Consider the following 24,191-nt stretch of genomic DNA (forward strand, 5'->3'; position numbering starts at 1 on the left):
AATGTTATCAATACTTTTTTTTGACCAAATAATTATATGTATTCTGTTACTTTTTAAATTACTAACCGCCCGTAAAGCGGGCTATCCCTAGTATATATATATATCACAGTTTTAAAACGCCGGCTAGGCGCTTTTCTAAATGCTACTCGGACATCATCCGTCATGATTTTTTTCGAATCGGATAATAAAATCGGCATCCAGTTAATCGGCGCAAAAACCAACTAATCGGCCCAATAAACCCATTAGTCTGCCCAAATTTTAAATTATAAAGATTTTTTAGGTTTTACAGGAAAGCCCAATACCTTAATGTTATCAATACTTACATCATTTTCTCCTAATAAACATATGCATCTAGTTCTTATAATCAATATATAAAGTACATTTTCCAGCATATATCCAAAGTATTTATTAAGATATTTTTATTAAAAAGACAAATACAGTTCTTCACTATTTCTTATAGTTTAAATCATCATTTTTACAATTTTATGCTGTATCATCAATACCAATTTACAAATCACTTAATTTTGAACAAACATAATTATGGTTTATGTTCTGTCAACAATATATATATATATATATATATATATATATATATATATATATATATATATATATATATATATCATTGTATTTCATCTATGATATATTTTCTCAGAGAGGACACACGGATTAAACGTATAACTGATGTAAATCAATACAATACTAAAAGTTGAATAAGATAAACATCTAAACTGTCCACATATGACTAAAAAATCAACCAATAGAAAAGAGTTATTTTACCATGTCATATGAGCTTTGTTCGAAAATGATAATTATCGAGACTTTCGTGTGGGCTTATGATATTTGGCCCAGTCAAACCCACTTCTGGAAATGGCTCACAAACTTTCTCTTCTCAGTTTCGGATCCTTGGAAATCTCCGTTACACGCAACACCTTTATCAATCAATTATCTTTTACTCTTTTCTTTATGGTCTCATTTCACCTCCCTATTATCTTCTCCTATAAAAATCGTTTCTTCCAAACTTTAATTCAACCAAAATTGAAAGCTACGGCCATGAGAAATAAATAATTCAGAGTCTCTTGCTCTTCCTCTACTCTTCGTACCCGGTAATCAAACCCCACAGTATTCATAGCTATAGGAACGGCGAAATCCACCGCCACAGCCCCGACTTAATTTTATAAGGATGTGATCGTTTACCACCAAGTTTGCTTGCTTACATGGTTGCAGCTTCATAACTCGTGCCATGTTTGTCATACGAGTTCATGACTCATGGAGGTCAGACCAGTGGGGAAGACAGACAACAAACGGTTGAGAGTTCGCCGACTCCGAGGAGGTTTAGTTTATCATATCCATGGCCACTCAAGAGACATGATACAAATTAGGATTCTGGGAGTGGATCTGATATCGATACTACGTAGGATGAATTGGATTGAGGTTAGTGGATTGTCTATCCTGTGAATCTTGGTTCTGACCAATCTATTGTTTGTGTTGTGTGTGTGCAAAGTACTTTCCCTTTTGATTTTTTAGAATAAAAAAGTATGAAAACTGTATCATTTTCCGGAATAAAGTATTGGCCTCAACTGATACATTGTTTTGTCTTCCTGTTCTGTGCAAGAAATTCATGGAATACAATGAAATTCTCAAAACATTTGAAGATCAAGAGAAGTTAAAAGAGGTTTGACCTTCAAATGCTAGCAAGAAGGCGGATCAATGGGTAGCTTTTCGAATATACTCTGTAGACATTCCTTTTACCTGTTCTCCTCTCCAATATTTGTGTTGCCACTTGCCAGTGGCCCAGTGTTAACAATGGTGGCTTCCCTAAACCCACGTCTGTTATTCTCCTCAACTAACAAAATGTGTTTCATGTAGCATATGAAGCACTGAATTTTTCTCAGGGTTATGGAAATGGGGAAGAAGCTTGCAGGGAGGATAAGGAGCAAAGGGCCTTACATTGTCCTGAGTGTATGTACGTTAATCATTTCACTCTCACTATTGAAGCTTCTTATTTTTTTTTTTGTTGTTGCACATACAGTAAGACTAATATTATTATATATTACTTTTTTATAATTGGGTATAATATGCTTACGTGATATAATAGTTCAAATAAGAATATATATATGATTTATAAAATTTGATTGTTACTGCTCTCAATGGTGTATATATGTTACTTTGTCTTATTTATTTTCCCTGCAGCTAATTTTGGCTTTGAAAATTCATTTTCTACACCGAAGAAAAGAAGAAGCCAGTGACTGTTTTAACGTTTTGTTGTCTTCTAAGCTCTGTAAATGTTTATAAAACTGGTGTTTTGATGATTATGTGCCTCACATTGTTTTTGTTTTTATGGATAGGGTGAATCACAGCTCACTGAATAAAAAAAATACCCAACTCCGTATTTTCGAATGGTCTTACATAACTGTCTCCAGTGGGATCAGTGGCCTTATGCTACTGTCGATATACTACAGATTCCACCAACGCCATATCTACAAAGCCAAAAAGGAGGAAGATGAACATGACAACTTGAAGCCAGCCTCTATCGCTGGGGGTGGAAACTGCAGCAAATCATAGTAGACACTACAAGGTACTCGCATGTAAACACTACATCCTTTGTATTACGTCTTCTTTGTTGTTTTTGTTATTCTCCCTTTCTTTAAATGGAATCTTATTAGATGTTTCCAAATGAAATTTGGTAGTTCATCACAAAACTTCTCTATTTCATTGACAAAGGGGAGTCATTCACCCATGATGTTTTATCGTTACACGGATTCCAGTTTTATTCATTTGAAACTCTGATACATGCTTACCGAACAAAATAATGTATAGCGACATTTGTATATATTAGTGAATTAAACATTTTACATGGTTCCTCATATTGCTTCATGTGCAGGTTGAAGCAAAAGAAGTTTTCTTTTCTGTTACAAAGCTTTCCCAATCTAAAGACACTGGTTTGGGAGAGAACGGTTTACTTGATCATAAAGGAACTTTCTCCATCAGCCGATAAGGTTCATAGTTTGTAATTTGCTTAGGTGGCTGAATCCTAATACCAATACTGAAGGTATAGTTTCTTAATTTGCTTCACCAGTGCCAACAATCACAAAATTATAATTTGTTCTTCTTCTTTCAGATTCTAATGATTGGTTGTTATTTGAGTCATTGTGATTTTCAGTAGGGATGTTTAAATGAAGATAGAATCTAACAAGTCAGTGTCGGAGGTTAATAATGAAATTGAGAGTGAGGATGGTAGTGAATAGGTTTGTAGTTGATCATTTTAAATTACGTTTCATTGTGTATAATCAAATTCATGATGAGAACGGTGACCAAGGTTGAAATTTGTAGCATAAGTACAGATGGTTGATCTCTTTGTCTTCTTTATGTTTTCGTAAAATTGTTATGGGAATGATTAAAAGAGAGTGTTTTTCTTTATTATTCTCTTTGTTTTAAAACTTCACAAAATGTTTTATTCCCTACATAATTTAGATTCTTATTTTATAAATTTGTGATCTCATATTTCTATTTTGACATGTGATCAATTCAAATAAAATTGTAGACGAAAATTGATAAATTAAATTGATTTATTTGGCCAAGATAATGTCATTGTTTCAAACTCATGCCCAATTCTAAATTTACACATTTCTAACAAATTATATATAATATCCTTTTCTATATAAATTATCAAAAAAAAGCAAAAAATTAGTGATAAAGCAGTATAAGGAATTGTATTAATCTTTGATGATGCAATTAAATAAAACATAAAATATTCAGAAATTTACCAAGTATAGCTATAAAATAGTAATAATTAATAAATAAAATAAAAAAAAACTAATTTCAATTTGCAACGAAGTAAGAAAAAAATAAAAAAATAAGGATTATAAAATGAAAAAATAAAGAGGAAATAAACACACAAATTTATTACTTCAATGTATACGTGAATAAGTTTGAACCAAGATGAGTCTACTTTTTTGCTACCAAAATTGTTTTCAAGCAAATAGTAAACAATAAATCTATCAAATTAAAAAAATAAATTATTAATTATATTTTTAATTTATATAAAATTTAAAACTAAACATAATATACGTATATATATATAATTAAGAACATATATTAAGGATTTTTGATGTATATATCATGCATTCCCATTATAGTATTTTTTTTACAAATGGTAATACATTCTAACATCATCTTCACATAACATTCAAATCACCCAAGAAACCACAATAATTCTATTAAGAAAATATACCCAAAATACATTCATACATCTTATGGTGAAACTTGCAATCAACTGTTATGTCTAGCCACTTACAAACACATTCCTATTAGATTGTTTTATAAATAAATTTTGTGTTTACTTATTTAAATTTAAAAATAGAAAATGTTTTTGATTTTAAAGGTCCATCCTAATATTATTGAGAAAATACACATAACAAAAAAACATTTAACACAAAAAAAAACTAATTACAAAAACATATTTCGTTATAGGTTTGCTTTTCTAGAAGTACAAAAAAAATATATAAATAGAAAGAAAAATTACAAAAAATGTTTTAATCTTGAAATATCTCACATCGAACTTTTATACATTTCTTAATATGAAATGGCCAAATAATAAATTTTGACAATTTCAAAGCATATAATAGGAAATATAAATTAACTTGATAACAATCACTAATCCAAATTAAACATATATAAAGCTGAATGGAAAATAAATTTCATTATCATGTTTGATTTTTTAAAACATTACAGAAATTATTATTCACCTCAACATTTAAAATAAAATATTATTCTTACTTTACTTAAGATAGTCACATTAATCCACTCAGAAGCTAATAAAAACATATAGAGCAAATTAGCTCAATACCCTAAAAAGAGTGGGATACCATTGAATTGGGGGAAAATGGTAGTATTGGGGGGAAAAAAATTGAAGGGAAATAGGGTATAGAATGCAAATAGGTGAGAAGTTGTGTGTAGGGAGTACAAATACTCAAACATATATTACATAGAAGACTAATGTCACGTTCAAAAAGCAACAACATGTACCTTAAAAAAACTCAATCTATATACATTTGTTTTATTCTTTTAGAAGTTTTCTGATTTATAAATTCTAAATTCATTAAATTGTTTTAAAAATACACAAAAATCTATAAATATTATAGATAAACTATTTCTTAGTCTATTAATTGACCGAAATAATATGTAAAAGCATTTTCCGCGCGTAGCGCGGATAGAGAATCTAGTCATACGTAAACATTGGTTGAAGATAGTCTAGAATCTAGATTTTATATATATATATATATATATATTAATGGCTATGATTAATTACACCTAATGAAAGAATCAATCAAGTAGATTAAGACATGATTCTGATGAGACTTTGCTTTAATTTCTTCTTTCTATGCTTTTGTTTGTAAGCTCAATCTGGAAAGTGATTAAGGACCTCCACAATTTTATGTTTTGTTAAATAATATTAATGACCTTCTCAACACACCGGAAGGTCACAAAATCAACGGTTGAAACACTTTAAAAAGTTGTCTAGGACTGATGTATATTATCGCAAATGTCATTGTTAAATATATAAGATATTGCATTACAAAATTGCACGAGCGCGATTACTCTGAAGTGATGATATTTTGAACAAATGTTTAAGAAATTTAAATAGTCAAATAACTTTAAGGTTAAGTAAAAACATATTTAGATTAAATATTTAATTATATAATTCCATTTTTATAACAACTTCTATAAACTTTGCTAGAAAATAAGCCATTTGTCAAAGAAAAAACTTTGCTAGAAAAATGATGTCGCACATAGTCTGAAATTATATTTTAAAGCATGTATGTAGATATTCCATATATTTGAGAATATTTAATTTATAATTAAGTTCTTTCTTCAGAAGCATGTATATACATATTCCCCAAACTGGGGGAATCATAAGTTTATTTCAGTAAGTACGTACAGTAAAACCTCTATAAATTAATAATATCATGACTTTAAAATTTTATTAATTTATAAAAATATTATAATTTACAAAAGTTTCCTTATTTAAAATTTTTATTTTAAGATATATATTTATTCTAAGATAAGAAAAATATTTGATTTTAGTGTATAGACATTAATTGTTAGTTTTTGAAATTTGACAATTATATTAATTTTATTATATTATTTATTGTATATAATATATATTGCATAGAACTTAAAGGCAATTCTCTCGTATAGTCTTTTTAAGTTTTTGTCACAAGAAAGGTCTCAAAATAAAATGACCAAAATAACTTTTTTTTTATTTTGAAAATTTAAATATTTATTTTTAAAATTTTAAAATTTGAACATATCCCCAAAATCCAACTCTTTAACTCTAAACCCTAAGTTTTAGATTAGTTAACCCCAAAGTTATAAATGCATATTTACCCTTCAATAAAATCTCTTTTGGTCATTTTCCTCTTTGAAAGTCTATTTTTGTGAAAATAAACTAAAAATGACTATCTAAAGAAATTTCTCAACTTAAATGTAGTTTTAGATATAATATTACTAAATCTCATCAAAAATATATTAAATATTAAGACAATATAAAGATAATTTCATTGTGAATATAAATAAACAATGTAATAATAGGTTTTTATTTATATAAAATATGTATACATATGAATTATTAATTTATAATTTTAATGGAGTCATATATTTACATAGAATTTTCTAAAAATATATTATATTATTATTTTATCAATTTGTGTCAAATTTTGAACTGGTCCAAGTTAGGACCGTTGAAATTTATTAATTTATAGAAATTATTAATTTATCGAGTATTACTTTATAGAAGTTCTACTGTATATCTTTTAACTTATATAAATAGACTTATCTGACAATTATATAAACTAGTGTACGAAATATGTAAAATAACAAGTGAACCCTGGAAATCTTGTAGGTGTCTCAAATAATTTTATCATGTCTTTTAACCTTTTTGATTTATCACTATCTAAAGCAGTGTTTTGAAACCGACCAGACCCCGGTTGAACCGGTAAATTCGGTGACCCGATATGTAATCCGGTTTGCGTTTTAGAAAAAATCTATTATTTAAAAACCTAGAAAAACCTACAAATACCCATTAAAATCAGGAACCCTTCTATCGGTTGAACCAATATGTAACTTTTAATTACTTTTTCTTGAATTTTTCGGTTACATTATTAGAATCTATTTTGTATTATAATTAATAATTAGGTTTTTTGTTTTTTCAAAAATAAAAAAGATCATATGATCATGTAGATTATAAATCTATTAACAAAATTAGTTAATGTGATTTGACATTATCTTATTTTGTTATCGATAACTAATTATAATTTTATGTTTTATTTTTAGCTTATTTTGGATTTATAATTTTATTTTATTATTCCCATTTGACATTTAAATACTTATAGAATTTAAGTCTTGATACATTTTACTCTATGTCATAATTCTTAACTTACAAAATTGTTAAATAGTCTAAATTTTCTTTTTTGATATTTTGTATGTGAAATAAAAATAAAAATAAAGAAAACTAAAGTTAGTATTTCTACAAATGTTTTTTAAAACTTAAAACATTTCTTATATTTTTCAATAGCTAATATATTATTATATAGCAAAATTAATTTATTTATTAACCCGCTCTTCGCCTAAGGTCGACCCAATAACCCAGTGTCCTAGTAAATTGTTCCGTTGAGTGTCTGTGTCGGTTTCAAAACAGTGCTCTAAACTGATTCTCACTGATAAAATTGCAATATGGATGTTTTTTTAATTATAATATAAGTTGAATAAAATAATCTAGTCTCTCTCTCAAGGAGAGACAATAAAAAAATAGGCAAATTTTTTATTTTATTATAAGTTTGGTACCACTTTTTAAATTTACCATTAATAAATGATTATTTTCATAAATACCTTAAATTTATGATAAAATAACACTAAGCTTATTTTTAAAGTATTTATAAACTCAATCCCAACCCTAAACAATAATTACTAAAACTTAAATCTTAAACAATAATCACTAAAGTCTAAACCCAAATGTTAATATATTTTTTGATTGATGGTACTGTTGAAAAGTGGTACTTAACACATGGTATTTCTAACCATTTCTCAAGAAAATATTCGGCGTCAAGATGTTTTGCATTCTTCCCGCTACCACCCGCAAACGTAGCTTTTGCGGTTGGTAGCGGTTATCGGCGGTTTGCAACAATCACTTAAATCGCTCTAAACCGCTTCAAATCGTTCTGAATCTCATAAATTCAAAAGCTCGCTCTAGCTAGCGTTTGCGGTTGCGGGCGGTTGCAGGATGGTAAAAAAAATTTCTTTTTTAAAAAAAATATATATACAAAAGTAAAAATATTTAATAAAAAAATTAAAATTGAAATTATGAAAATATTAAAATATGTCTATTATATTTTAATTAATATTATAAAATTTTATAATAGAAACAATTTCAATAATTTTTTAAAAATTAAAATTATAACTTTCTAAATATAAATTTTATATTTATTATAATTTTATGATTTTTGATATTTTTATAATTATATTAAATATAAATATTGTTAATTTATTATTTGACTGTTACCGCATTTGATAATTAACAAATCATAAGTCACCCGCAAACCCACCAATTTTTAACCATAGTACCAGTTATACAAATCTCTTAAAAGTGCAACCGGCCGCAACCGCAACCGCTGTTCGAACTAGTCAGGTAAATAAGAGAATTTGCGTTTGTCAGAGCTTCGATTCATAGGGCCCAAGAAAGCATATTACTAATGAGATTATTACTAATGTAAAGGCCGAACTGGTCCAAGTTTTGGCCCATGGCCTAATACTTATATAAACATACTAAATTGCATATAACTTTTTTGGTCCAACTAAATACATATATTTTTTCAAACAACTAAATACATATCTATAACTTGTAATTTTATGTGGCATGGTCGAACGAATGGTTGGTTGAACGGACGAAAAAATCTTGAATTTGGACCAGAAGTCTTTTCTAAGCAAATTAGATACAAAGTATTTATACTCAAAACTTTCGTTTTCAGGTATCTATACGATAGAATATGCTCTTCCAATGGGTTGCGTAGAGCTTCGTCCAACAACAGTCATATGGTTTTTTTTTTATATAATTTTTCCTTCAGATCTGAAAATAAACCACTTCCAAAATAGTAATAGATACCTTAATCCTCAAATTAATGCCAATGAATTTTGATAAATTAACTGTATATGAGGACTACTATATACCAATCTTAATTATTATCATGTTAACTATATATATTGTATTGATTTACCATCTTGATAACGAATTCGTGGATATTAAATGAGTTAGTGAAATTTTCAAACATATTACTCAAATATATATATATATATATATATATAGTAAAAACTATAAATTAATCATGTTGAGACATTGATATTTTATCAATTTGTAAAATTATTAATTTACAAATATTATTTATTTATATTTATATATTTTGAAATATGTTATATGTATTGATTAAATTTTATAGATACAAATTTTATATATCTATCATCGTTTATTTGATGTATAGAAAATATGCACGGTAAATATCAATGTACTTTTAGGTGCGAAATAATTAAATAATATCAATATATTTAGAAAAATAGAAAAGTTAAAGAAAAAATTCACCATGAATAAAAAAAATAATTATAAAACATATTTTATATATTTATATAACTTTTTATACATTACTTATTAATTTTACCCTTATATTGGAATTACATATTTATATAATTTTTTAAAAAACTATTATCTTATTGAACTGTTTCATATTTTACTATGTTTATTAATTAATGGAATATTAATTTATGGAGTTTCTACTATACAATATACAATAGTTATTAGATTTAGAGAAGTATTGAAAGAAATTGTATTCCTCTATTCAAAGTCCATGAACTATTCAAGAGTCAACTTACTGGATATTTATTATAAGCAACTGGTTCTGTTGAATAATATTTTTCATCTTTCACTAAATGTCCACTATTCTTAAACCAAAAATATATTTTATATTAAGGAAAAATATTCAATACCTTTTAATGGATTATTTACCCTATTTCTTTAAGTTATGTAAATAAATAGATAATTTATTATGAAAATGAGAAATCGTCTGCTCAGACGAGTAAAAAGCGTTGCTGTGTTTGAAACTTGTACGGTATGAACTGTTACTATTTTAGGAAAGAAATGATCCCAAACTGGTCAAAATAAGCTGCACATGTTGATCGGCACATGCTACTTTGGGAAACCCCAACCGTTCCAATCTTATCTCCATAATTCAATTGGTCTTTTAGGATTTGGTCATCTAATAATCTGTAACCATCACTTTCCTATTCCCATTAAACAATACACATCCATTTAGATATTATTCAGTTTATCTAACAAATTTTGAACACTTTTTAATCTTTTCGACCTACAGGCTACAGCTGTAACATGACTGTTTCAAGCATTGCGTCATGGTATATGTCATCATACATAAACGAATATATGCACAACTATCTCGTGCGAAATTGCATTCTGCCAAATGTTTATATTCAGAAACTATACCAGTGGACTTTAGGCTAGAAAAACATCATCATTGGTGAACATAGACATTTGGTCATGTACTTGGATATTTTGCGTAATCGCGTCAGCGAAAGGCTGAAAGCTTACAAACTGAAACTCTATAGTTGATGTTGTCGACGATATAATAAACGATGAACGACTTCGATCTAAACCATGTTTGTTGTTAATATGCTATTGTTGCTATATATAGCTGGAGGAATATTGTTGTTGTTGTTTGTCATCAATTCATGAATACGAAGCGAAATGTATCAATATCCTAATTTTTTATATAAAAATATCAATTAATTAATACAAATGATGAGAATCAAGGTAACAAGTTTGCAAAACTGTATTTTTGAGGACAAATGAAGACGAATATACAAGTGGAACCTAAGCTAACCCCCAAGAATTCCAATTACACACTATTAACTAATTAGTCTGATTCGCACAAAAATAATATAATAATTTTTCTTTTTGTGATTACGTTACCATTACACACAATCACATAAACCCGAAACCACTAGGTTGTTGACCCGAGTACCCGAACCCGTTAACCGGGTCAACACTGAAACTTTGATCATGAGCCAACACGCCCGAGTTATTAAACTGAGGAATCCCCTCAGCTTGTTGTTGCTGCGTCTTATCGTCTTCTTCGTTTGTCTTCAAACCGTGTAAATAGCCACCACCGTCGCCGTAACGGAGACTTGGAACGTTAAGATTCCGTCCTAGCTCCTGGACCGAGTTGTGTCCACCAAAATTCGTCCAATTATAACTCTGTTCCCTTGCTAAATCAAGAAACCCGGTTTTCTGTTCGGTTAAACCCGGTCTACGATTATAATGAGGAATCGTGTGTGATGAACCGGCAGCATAACCCAAACTTCTGTTGTCTATTTCATGCAAGGACTCAAGAACGTCGTCGTATTGGTGCGATGAAGTTGACGTGGACGAACCATTGTTGCTGTATTCACTTGCACTTGTCATTAGATTACCGTAAGCTTGTTTTTGCGCGCTTGATTGCTTCTTGTATATTCGACAAAGGACCCAATCATCAAGCTGGACAGTTAGAAAATGATCATTATAAAAAACGTTTTAAATTTGAAATTAAACAAAAATACAATAAAAACAATTAATATTATACTTTTATTTAATTTACCTTGGTGCTTCCATTTCTGCGAGAGGGTTCGATGAGACGGTACTCATGCATGATCCAATTAGTTTTGGTACCTTTTGGTGCTTTTCCAACGTAAAACACCAAAGCTTTCTTTATACCAACTCTTCTTCCCTCGGTCGAGATAACCTTATCGGTACCGGTTGCTTTCCAATAACCGGATCCAGCAACCCGGTTGGGTCTGGACCCGTTCGGATACTTCCTGTCCCTTGGGCTGAAGAAATACCATTCTTTTTCTCCGAATAACGCCTTACCTACGAAAACCAAACAACACAGCTTAGTTATAACTTATAATACATCTACGGAAACTATCTCTGGTTTTATAACATAACCGGGCCGGCTAAGGTAACTTACTTGGTAAAACCCACGCGTCGAATTTGTAGAGATCAATCTCGGCGATGAGCTGGAGAGAGAAGTCGTGACCGGCGGCTTTTCTGCACAGATAATCAACCATCAACTCTTCGTCGGTCGGGTAAAACCGGAAGCCCGGTGGTAAGCTTAGCTGGGCTAACGGGTCAAGTTCTTGAATACCCATTCTTTTATTTATCTTTTCTTAACGATAAATAAAATATCTTCAATTTCTTGATATTTTGTTGAACTTTTGAACCTCTGCTACTTGTGTCTGCGCATGTATTATATAGACATAGAGATACAGAAGAGTCCAACATCGCCGCCCAATCTTCGTTAACGTGCGGCCTCAATATGGGTCCCACCTTTGAGCTTATCAAGACACGTGGATCAATAAGAGCGTTGTGATTTATGCGATCACTTGGGTTCGTTGAACCTATGCAAGAAAGTTGATATATAATATTGGTAACTTAAGTTAATACTTTCTGTGACTGTATAGCGCCTTTGATATTTAGTTATTTACTGTTTCTGAAAATGTTTTGTCAAAGGTTTCCGATTACCGGAACATCTCCAACTCAACTTCAAATCCTCAAAATTTGAAGTTTTGTATCATTTTAACCTAATCTCAAATCTTTAAATTTTAAGGTTGTGAATAGTAAAACTTTAAATTTAAAGTTTCACTATTCACAACCTCAAAACTATCTTTTTTTATAGTTATTTTTTTCATAAATATTAGTAACTTTTATTAATATCAAAAAATATAATGCAAATAAATAAACTTTTAAAGATTTTTTTGAGGATTCATGGTTGGAATAACCAATCCTCGAATATTCATTTTAAAGTTTTGTTCTCCTTAAAATGAGGTTTTGGATTAGAAATGCTCTTAAGGATATCACTATTTACACAAACTCCAAGTTATTTATACGTTCAAAAAATCAAAATTAGGACTCTTCTAATTTTCCTGTTATTTTACGCGGTAAATTTCTTGTGTGAGTTGCATCAATATGTCAATATATGAAAAGTATCTATACTATTATTTGCGAAGTAAATTTTTGGAATCGACCTCTCACGTTAAAAGTTAGAGTGGTTAATAACGTTTATACCCTTAATGAATAAAATATATAACTAAATTAAAAAAATAAAAATAAAATTTTAATTTATTTGATTAGATAATTGATTAAAATTAATAATAGTAAGAATTATCCAAAATCTAAAAATATAATTTAAAAAGAGAGATAATTTCTATATATATTGTATTGTTATTTGAAAAAGTTTTTTAGTAAAAAGTTAAAAACATGAATTATATAACTAAATATTAATCAAATAAAATGTATAACTAAATTAAAAAAATAAAAACGAAATTTTAATTTATTTGATTAGATAATTTATTAAAATTAATAATAGTAAGAATTACCCAAAATCTGAAAATATAATTTAAAAAAGAGATAATTTATGTATATATTGTATTGTTATCTGAAAAAGTCTTTCAGTAAAAAGTTAAAAACATGAATTATATAACTAAATATTAATCAAATAAAATTCTTAATTATATAATTAAAAATAGAATATTGAATTACCCAAAATCTAAAAATACAATTTAAAAAAAAAGATAATTTATATATATATATATATTGTATTGTTATTTGAAAAAATATTTTAATAAAAATTTAAAAACACAAATTACATAATTAAATATCAATCAAATAAAATTTTTTAGTTATATAATTAAAAATAAAATATTAAGTTATTTTAAAATTTATTTTAGTATAATGAATATAGTGTACAAAAAACTTTTCAAAAATTATGAAAATGTTTAAGTCCGCATCGCGGACAAAACACCTAGTTAAATAATATCTGTAAATAAGAAAATATTATTCGTTTTCAATGGGTGCATGCAAATTTTTTTATCAAAAAGAAAAGACACGTGTAAGTGAATGATGGGTAAGTTCACAACTTCACGGTAAAGCGTTTTTCAGTGAAAACTATGACAAAAAGGCACGTGTCCATTGTTTATGAGATAAGTTAGGCGGGACATTTTCCTTGTCAAAAAGCGTTACAAATGAGAGAAAGACAGGAACAAACACGAGCTGATGATAATGCATAATCTCGATTTTTTCTAGATTAATTAACCAGACTGTAAAGTTTGATAGGCTTGAACAACAGATCAGTTTGTGTATATTCAACACGAGAATATATATACTGCAAGTCTGCAGCAAAATCAGTCAAAACAAAAAAAGTCTGCAGCAATTATCATATAAGAAAATAGTATATGCTTTTGTGGTTGAGAAATGAAAATATAGGATCCAAACTCACCTCTCTCTCTGATTTTCTTCGCACGTGGTTTAAGAACACTTTGATCAGTTCTAAGATATTTTAATATGTGTATGTGGAAGTTGAAACATAAACTTGTAACTATGAAGGTTTTATTTTATTTGATATTTTGTATTCACACGTACATGATGCTGTAAATGATTCTAGACTAATAAAGAATTAAGAAACTGGGGTTTCTTTCACTCAATAGCTTTCGTGTCACGGGGCGTCTAGTGTTAATTAACTACATTGTATAGTTGCTCTTCGAATAAACGTCCAATGGGTTGGTCAAAGTTGTTTTTAGACTTTGTTCTTCTCCTTTTCGCGATGAAGTCATGCATACATCATAACGTGTGTGTCATGGATATATCTTAATGGGTACACCCGGAAAATTAGGCTCAAAGAGAGAGAGAGTTGTATAAAAGAATTTGGTGACGTGGATTTCAACCCCTTTTTTTTTTGATAACCAATTTCAACCTTTTACATGTGGGTTTAAGTTATGTTTGGTTGGATAAACAATGACAACACCAAAATTTTGTTCATGAATTTGTCAAAAGTGTACTTACTTTTTACAGTGCTCCAGTGAAATATGAGTTTGTTGGATATAGTCAAGCTTCTATCGATTGGTTTAATGTCTAATTGTATAGCTAGATTAAAGTTGGTTTAGTCGGTTAAGCTTGTAATCAATTAGAACCGGTTCTCTCTCTAGTTAGTTAGTTTCACGTGTGGAGTGTACGCACGTGTGACGGTTAGACTAGGATAAGAATGAGCTGAGCTGATTAGGATCTTGTTAGATCAGTACTCAGACGTATCGCAGTGAGAGAGAAGCTAGGTGATCGCGTTGTAAAGACGGTGGCTCGGCTTGTGAGTTCATCCGTTGAAGGCATAGTCTATTGCCGGTTCAATCCCGGCCCCGGTGAGGTATAGCGGCCACTCCTCGTTAACGGAGTGGTGCGGTGAACACCGGGTGAACACTCGCCTGTGTGATCCTTTAAGTTCGATAGTGACCGGCAATCAAGTGGAGCGCGATTGAGTTTCACAAATTGGTATCAGAGCCGGAGGTTAAGAAGATCGAGCTGAAGATTACAAAGATCAAGAACGGCGAGCTTCGACATCGCGAGCGGAGTGTGAATCTGCGTTGTAGACGAATCTTGTGATGGCGACTCACAAGATGAAGATGCAGATCCAGATCACGATGTTCGACGGGACTGGTGACTTCGGGATCTGGAAGAAGAGGATGCTAGCTAACCTAAGTGTCCAAGGTTTAAAGGACGTTCTGTCACCACAGTCACAAGACTTAGTGACGACGAAGACAGATGAGGATGATGAAGAATCCAAGAAGAAGAAAGATCTTGAAGAAACGGCAAGATTGGATCGAGATGAGAAGGCGTTAAACATCATCTTCATGAGTGTTGGAGATCATGTTCTCAGGAAACTCGATAAGTGCAATACAGCACTGGAGGCATGGGAACTTCTTGACAAGCTGTATATGTCAAAGACTCTTCCCAACAGAGTGCACGCGCAACTCAAAGTCTACTCATTCAAGATGCAAGAAGCAAAGACTATTGACCAGAACGTCGATGACTTCCTCAAACTTGTCACAGACCTGAACAACCTCAACATAGAAGTACCTGAAGAGGTACAAGCAATATTGCTACTCAACGCTCTGCCAAGCAGGTATGACTCCCTTAGAGAGACCTTAAAGTATAGTAGAGAGGCTATTAGTGTAGATGAGATAGCTAGCGCTGCTAAGTCTAAGGAATTGGAGTATAAGGACTCATCTACAGCTAAGTTGAATGGGGAAGGAAACTATGTTAGAGGCAGGTCAGAGAGTAGGAATAGAAATGGTTTTGCAGGTAAAAGCAAGTTCAGGCCAAGATCAAAAAGCAAAGATGGGAAGCGTCTGTGTTGGTCATGCGGAAAAGAAGGACATTTCAAGCGACAGTGTCATAAATGGCTTGAAAGGAACAAGAATCAGAAGTCTGATCAAGACAGTGGGGAAGCTTCGTTAGCAAAAGATGACGCAAAGGACTTGGTAGGGCTGATAGTGGATGAAGCTAATGCAGTGGTAGCAGACTACGATGAATGGGTGCTTGACACGGGTTGCTCGTTTCACATGACACCGAGACGAGATGTGTTTCTTGACCTACAAGAAGTGCGACAAGGCAGAGTGAGAATGGCGAATGATACGGTAGTAGAAGTCAAAGGTGTGGGAGCTGTGCGCTTCCAAAATGACGATGGAACTACTTTTCTACTCACCGAAGTCAGATACATGCCAGGGATTTCAAGGAATCTGATATCAATGGGAACCCTTGAAGAAAAAGGTTGCGAGTTCAAGGCAGCAAACGGAGTCCTGAAAGTTGTCAAAGGGTGTACAGTCTTTATGAAAGGACTAAGAAGACAGTCTCTCTACATCCTCACCTCTAAGGCCAGAACATCGTCATCGTACGTAGGTGAAACCAGTTCAGCTTCAACTACAGACAAGCTGATCAGTGACACTCAGATGTGGCATAGCAGACTTGGCCACCTCGGGCAGAAGGGTATGGAGATACTTAACAAGAAAGGATCATTTGGTAAAAGCAAAGTGGAGAGCTTGAAGTTCTGTGAAGCATGTGTGATTGGGAAAACACACAAGGTAAGCTTCAGCCAGGCGAAGCACGTAACCAAAGATAAGTTGGATTACGTACACTCTGACCTCTGGGGATCACCAAATGTCCCATTGAGCCTAAGCAAGAGCCAGTACTTCGTCTCATTCACAGACGATTGTACAAGAAAGGTGTGGCTATACTTCCTAAGGTTCAAAGATGAAGCGTTTCAGAGTTTTGTAGCATGGAAGCAGATGGTAGAAACGCAAAGCGAGAGAAAGATCAAGAGACTCAGAACTGACAATGGGTTGGAATTCTGCAACAAGCAATTCGACGGGTTTTGTAAGGAGCATGGGATTGTTAGACATCGTACATGCACATACACACCGCAGCAAAATGGTGTTGCTGAAAGACTTAACAGGACGATAATGAACAAGGTTCGAAGCATGTTGAACGAGAGCGGAATGGAGTTGAAGTTTTGGGCAGAAGCAGCAGCTACTGCTGTATACCTAATCAACAGATCCCCATCGTCGGCTTTGGAGTTCAGAATACCTGAAGAACAATGGACGTCTCAAGTTCCTGACCTTAGTAACTTGAGAAGGTTTGGGTGTCTGGCTTATGTTCATTCCTCTGAAGGAAAACTCCTGCCAAGAGCCAAGAAAGGGATATTTACTGGCTATCCTGAAGGAGTTAAAGGTTTTAAGGTGTGGCTACTCGAAGAGAAAAAGGTAGTTATCAGTAGAAACGTTGTGTTCAGAGAGGAAGAGGTCTACAAAGACATTAAGAATGAGGCAGCTGAGATCGAGAATGCCAGAACAGCTCCTCAAGTAGTAGACTTCGACGTACTGAAGACTGAGAAGGAGTATAACAGTACAGAAGTTGAAACAGAGACTACCACCGCTGGAGCGGAAGATCCAGAGGAACCCGACATAAACCAGTACCAACTGGCCAGAGATAGAGACAGAAGATCAACTAGACCTCCACCGAGACTGATGGACTATGAGTGTGACATCACTGATGGCGAGGATCAGTTTGCTGGCTTAGTCTGTCTAATGTCCGAAGATACATTAACAGAACCAAGTTCATGGAAAGAGGCCATGATGGATGCGGATAGTGATAAATGGACTGGAGCAGCTCAAGATGAGATGATGTCTCTTGAAGCAAATGAGACATGGGATCTCATAGATAGACCTAAGGGTCAGAGGACAATTGGCTGCAGATGGCTCTTCAAGAGAAAGGCGGGAATAGCTGGAGTGGAACCGCCAAGACATAAAGCTAGATTGGTAGCAAAGGGCTACTCCCAAACAGAGGGAATAGACTATCAAGAAATCTTTGCTCCGGTGGTTAAGCATGTTTCTATACGGTTCATACTCTCGGCTGTCACTCACTTTGATATGGAGCTACAGCAGATGGATGTAAAAACCGCATTTTTACATGGTAATTTGGATGAGTTCATAGTTATGGATCAACCAGAGGGTTTCGTCGACAAAAGATATCCGAACAGAGTCTGTAAGCTAAAGAGATCGTTATATGGTCTAAAGCAGAGTCCAAGACAATGGAACAAGAGGTTTGATGACTTCGTACGATCAAAGGGATATACTAGAAGTGAGTACGATTCATGTGTCTACTTTCAGAAGAACAAGCAGGGAGAATATGTCTATATGTTGCTTTATGTGGACGATATTCTCATAGCTTCCGTCAACAAAGCTGAAGTTCAGAAGTTAAAGTCTGTTTTGGGCGCGGAATTTGAAATGAAGGATTTGGGAGACGCCAAAAAGATTTTAGGGATGGAGATCACTCGAGATCGGGTTAACAGGAAGCTCAGTGTTTCTCAAGAAGATTACTTGCGCAAAGTATTGGGTAAATTCAATATGGAGGAGTGTAAAACGGTAGCTACACCGTTAGGAGCTCATTTTGCGCTAAAAGCAGCTACAGATGAGGAGTTGCGAGATCAGGAGGAGCGTATGAAGAAAGTGCCATATCAGAATGCAGTGGGAAGTATTATGTACTCGATGGTAGGAACACGTCCTGACTTGGCATATGTAGTAGGAGTGGTCAGTAGATTCATGTCACGACCTCTCAAAGATCATTGGCAGGCTGTTAAATGGGTACTGAGATACATTAAAGGCTCCACAGATACTTATCTGAACTTCATACGAAAGGGAGATTTTGTGGTTACCGGTTATTGTGATTCCGATTATGGCGGCGACATGGATAATGCGAAATCAACAACAGGAATGGTGTTTACTGCGGGTGGTAACCCCGTGAGCTGGAGATCGTCCCTACAGAAGGTAGTGGCACTATCAACAACCGAAGCTGAATATATTGCGTTGTCAGAAGCAGTGAAAGAAGGTGTATGGCTGAAGAGGTTTGCAGAAGAGTTGGGATTTCCTCAGAACTCAGTAGAGATTTACTGTGATAGCCAAAGCGCAATTGCATTATCCAAGAATGCAGTGTTTCACGAGAGGACCAAACACATGGCTACGAAGTATCACTTTATCAGAGACTTGATTAAAGTGGGAGAAGTACAAGTTTTGAAGATTGCAACGGCTTACAATCCTGCTGACATCTTCACAAAGGTGTTACCCGTGTACAAGATGATGGAAGCATTGAAGATGCTTCGTGTTACTAAAGACTGAAGCAATAAGGCATTGAGTCCGGTCAAGGACTCAAGGAGGAGCTCGGTAAAGAGTTCAAGGAAGAGCTCGGTGAAGAGTTTCTAGGAGGAGCAGTTACAGCTGCACAATGATCAGGTATGTGATTGTTGAAAGCATTATGTTCAGAGTCATGAACATGGATTCATCTAAGCGTGTGATGAGTGAAGACTTGCCTAAGGAGGAGATTTGTTGGATATAGTCAAGCTTCTATCGATTGGTTTAATGTCTAATTGTATAGCTAGATTAAAGTTGGTTTAGTCGGTTAAGCTTGTAATCAATTAGAACCGGTTCTCTCTCTAGTTAGTTAGTTTCACGTGTGGAGTGTACGCACGTGTGACGGTTAGACTAGGATAAGAATGAGCTGAGCTGATTAGGATCTTGTTAGATCAGTACTCAGACGTATCGCAGTGAGAGAGAAGCTAGGTGATCGCGTTGTAAAGACGGTGGCTCGGCTTGTGAGTTCATCCGTTGAAGGCATAGTCTATTGCCGGTTCAATCCCGGCCCCGGTGAGGTATAGCGGCCACTCCTCGTTAACGGAGTGGTGCGGTGAACACCGGGTGAACACTCGCCTGTGTGATCCTTTAAGTTCGATAGTGACCGGCAATCAAGTGGAGCGCGATTGAGTTTCACAGAGTTGAATCTGTGATGCTACTTTACGATTTTTTTTCTACCATATAGAACTAGCTTATCTGGAACATGATTTATGAGCTACTTCTATAATCAGGGCCGGGCCTGAGTAGAGGCACATAAAGCATGTGCTTGGGGCCGTACAAGATCTATATAATTAAAAGGCCAACAATTATGTAAATGTTACACTAGTTCTACTGGTAAGAGCGCCGGGATGCGCATGAGAGGTGCAGAGTTCGATTAACTAGACCTCTTTTTTAGCCACTTTTTCTGATTTTTAAAGATAATGGTCCAAAAAAATTTGTTTGCTTCTGGGCCAAAATTTCTCAGGCCCGGCCCTGTCTATCATCACAATCCATGTTGTACAATAGATGACGAATCCCTGATGATAAAAGCGAGTATATACAACCTAATCTGTCGGCGCGGTGGTACTATAACTCTCCGAAAAAATCCTAAGGAATTTTTTTGGATTTGGAGCACTGTTTGCGGTGGGGTCTAGTCATTATGAAAAAATTATTCAAAACAGTTTAATCACGCGTCTGTGGTCGGATGGTTAGGGTTTCTGTGGATTCCCAATTAATCTGAATTCGAATCCGCACCACACTAGATTTCCAAGTGTGTGGTCACCAAAACTTTCACATTTTTTCTCCAGAAAATAGTTTACTATTTATTATATAGTCTAGTTAAGTTAAACAAAGAATTTCGTAAGATTACAAGATTAAAACAACCTGTAAAATGTTCCATAATACTTTTCTACTATCATTTAAAACGCTAAATATGATTTGACGAAAATGTTTTGGAGCTGGACCGATTTATGAAAATTGTAATCTAAAATAAATTTATAAGGTTACAAAAGCGGAAATATTATACTTCTATCTCAGTCCATATATATCTGATATTATTTCTCTTTAGCATGTTATGCTCTTTCTAGGCTAAGGCTATTTACAATGTAACCTTAAACTTGTATGTTTATTCTTTACTAACCTGTATGACTTGAAAGAGCAATAGCTATGCATTTTGGTTTCTGCATTTTAATAGCAAGCCTTTGTTTAAAAAAAACAGAATTAAAAACTAGTGCAGTACGCATGAATTCAGATTATTAGCCTGTGATAACAAACAACAAAGATTAATCAAAATTTTCATCTATATATATAGAAAAGGTAGTCCTCCGATAAGAGCATCAATAGAATATTCTATGCCCTAAAAAGCTAATTAATAATCTGATCAATTTGGAGATACATCTATCATAATGAGTACCAACTTGTGCATATTATACGTCTTTTCATATTCTTAAAAGAGAATAAAAACGAAAAAAGGAATTCGAAGATGAAGATGAAGATGAAGATGAATATTAGGTATCTCAACGAGAGCATATATCTTTTCTGTCTTTAATATTATTATTTAACATTTTATCAAAAAAAACAACATTATCTTATATAAAATGTGATTTAAAATAATAGTTTTTGGTAAGAAAAAAAATATACAAACGTTTATATCAGTTTTCACTAACGAATTTGTAGGGAAATGATGGTGATTTTAAAAATCATTAGTAAACCTATTATATAATGCGAATTTGTTTTGTCGGGCAACGATGTCTTTCAAAAAGAAAGAGATAGGTCTTTCAATAACATTATCTATATTATTATTGGTTATACAAATAGTGAAGGCTGTGAAGCAACGAAATCTCATGTTTACTGATATGTGTAAGCCATGTGGTGAGAACAATAGCAGCGTTGAGCTGACAAAGGAGTTAAGGACGGCCCACGTTGTTCGATAACATCGTTACGATACACATCAAAATCAAGCTGGATACTCCTGGAAAAGTATAGATGAGAAAAAAACGAAACATAGATCTTTGACAGTTACTTTTATCAGATTCCCATTGTGGGGAGTTGGAGATTACACGTCACTTGTTTATTTTTATTTTATTAGTGTCTTCTTCGAGTTTATATTTTGTAGAATATGGGCACTTAATAATTAGCAATATATATACTCCTATAAACGCCAATGACATCTCGGATGCGGTGTTTGATATTTGGTTTCGGAGGTATCTATAAATTTTGAAGACCAGGAAAAATTACTTAGCCCAGTACACTTTCAGGCCTTTAGTTTGAATCACCAATTTTCAAATACAATCTATTTTATAAAAAAAGAAGTACAAAATAATATATATCTATTTTTAATTAGTTTTTTACAGAATTTTTATTTTTTAACTAATTCTAATCACTTCATTTATTGTTTATCTAATTAATTCGACATATTTATTACAAAGTATAAAACATAATTTACATATTTTAAGTATTCTATCACATTTTCATTTTTTTCACTCTCTTTAGCTACTTCATTAATTTTATTTACTATAGTAATTAGACATCATTTATTTTATGGTTTAATATTACACTAGATCTCGACCCGCGCAACCGCGCGGGTGTTTGTTTCTATTTTTTTTTATATAAACATTTTGTTTACAATTCTAAATTGAAATATATTATAATATATATAAAGTGTGTTTATCACTTTTTAAAACATAATAATTTTACCATATATGTTTTTTATTGAATAAAATGTTTCAAACTGTCACATGCGTCAGGTTTTTTTATTTTATTTTTTTGGATTGTTATTTCATTATTTAACTCGTAACTATATAAAAAGATTGGTAAATATTTTTTATTGTTACCTCGAAAATATTGTAATATTTCAAAGTATGATTCTTAGCATCGTTATTTATAGATGGTTAAATTAAATAGTTAGGGTATTGTAGAGAGTATATTCTTTGAAATCTATAATTAATAGACATTAAATAGTACGATATTATGTATTAGTTGTTATGGAAAATATAGTAGATTTGTTGAGTAGATAACGGCAATTAGTGAAATCTAACACATATGTTTGATATATATCGTTAGAATATTAGAAGTTGCAAGTCTCAAGCAAGAAATCTAGAAAAATCGTATCTATTGAGATATTTTGCTCCTATATACTTGCTTTTCAAGTTAAAAGATATTACAACTAATTTGATTTTATGATTATACTTGCTTTTCGAGAAACATATATTTTTGACTTTGATCACAAATTTTGTAGCTGTTTCAAAACGGTATAGGTTTATTTAGAAGAAAAAAATGAATTTTATCACAAAACTTATAGATGGTTTTAAATCTAGTATGGGTAAGGATTAAGATATGTATAATGTTGGTTTAACTGGTTAACCGACAGTATAGTCACATCAAAACCAAAAGAAAAAAATATATAATTTGAATCAAACTTACGATTGATATGGATTTATAATGAAGAACATATTAATTTTGAATTAGATCACACAACTTGTAAGTGGTTTGAAAATTAGAATGGGTAAGGATTAAGATATGTTTAATGTTGGTATAACTGGTTAACCGGTAGTATAGACACACCAAAACCAAAATATGAAAATAATTCTAATCAAACCATATTGCAAACATCATGTGCTTAACCAAAATATAAAAGATAATTTAATTTAAAGATAAATTATGGTGGTTATGTAAACTGTAATTAAAAGGGTACGGTTTTAGTATTGCGTGGATTAGTTAGCCATATAGTAAACCGGTTTTATATACTAAATCTAAAAATAATTAATATATTTAAATATAAAAATCTATTTCGGATATCTAAAATATTTTGGATCGTGTTTAATTTCGATTTTATAAATACCAAAAATCTGAACCAGTTTGGATGTTTAATAAAAAAAATCGGGTTTAGTACTACTTTTTTTTGATCGGATTCTGTTTGTTTCTTTGGATTTGGGTTTTTGTGTCAAATATAAAAACTAATACCATAGGCTTGAATGCTTTAAAAAGAAAAGGAAATGAAAATGAGGATTTTATGGTAACAACATAATAATTTAGTTGCCGTAGGTTTGATTTATTAAAAGTAAATAAGCATAGATTGATTATGTGAATTTGAGAATAACTGATTTGTGAAT

The 24,191-nt window shown here is 32.1% G+C and overlaps 1 protein-coding gene and 1 long non-coding RNA gene across 7 annotated transcripts; one reads left to right on the top strand and one right to left on the bottom strand.

Moving 5' to 3' along the window:
* Nucleotides 1-938: 938 nt before the first annotated feature.
* Nucleotides 939-3,423, top strand: LOC125609041. Of its 6 annotated transcripts, none has more exons than XR_007339543.1 (5): nt 952-1,106; nt 1,228-1,434; nt 1,616-1,966; nt 2,349-2,578; nt 2,885-3,150. It is a non-coding gene; the product is annotated as an uncharacterized LOC125609041 (long non-coding RNA). The 6 variants fall into 6 exon arrangements; XR_007339544.1 differs by adding an exon at nt 3,164-3,423 and having other exon boundaries at nt 953-1,434; nt 2,885-3,052; XR_007339545.1 differs by having other exon boundaries at nt 939-1,434; nt 1,616-1,962; nt 2,194-2,578.
* Nucleotides 3,424-11,041: 7,618 nt separating this feature from the next.
* On the bottom strand, nt 11,042-12,243 carry LOC106402878 (NAC domain-containing protein 55-like). Its single transcript, NM_001315826.1, is given in 3 exon segments — nt 11,042-11,593; nt 11,694-11,962; nt 12,063-12,243. Coding segments are annotated over 3 exon segments (1,002 nt in total).
* Between the last annotated feature and the right edge of the window lie 11,948 nt (nt 12,244-24,191).

The sequence above is a fragment of the Brassica napus genome, chromosome A5 (assembly GCF_020379485.1).
Source record: "Brassica napus cultivar Da-Ae chromosome A5, Da-Ae, whole genome shotgun sequence".
In the NCBI taxonomy this organism is placed as follows: domain Eukaryota; kingdom Viridiplantae; phylum Streptophyta; class Magnoliopsida; order Brassicales; family Brassicaceae; genus Brassica; species Brassica napus.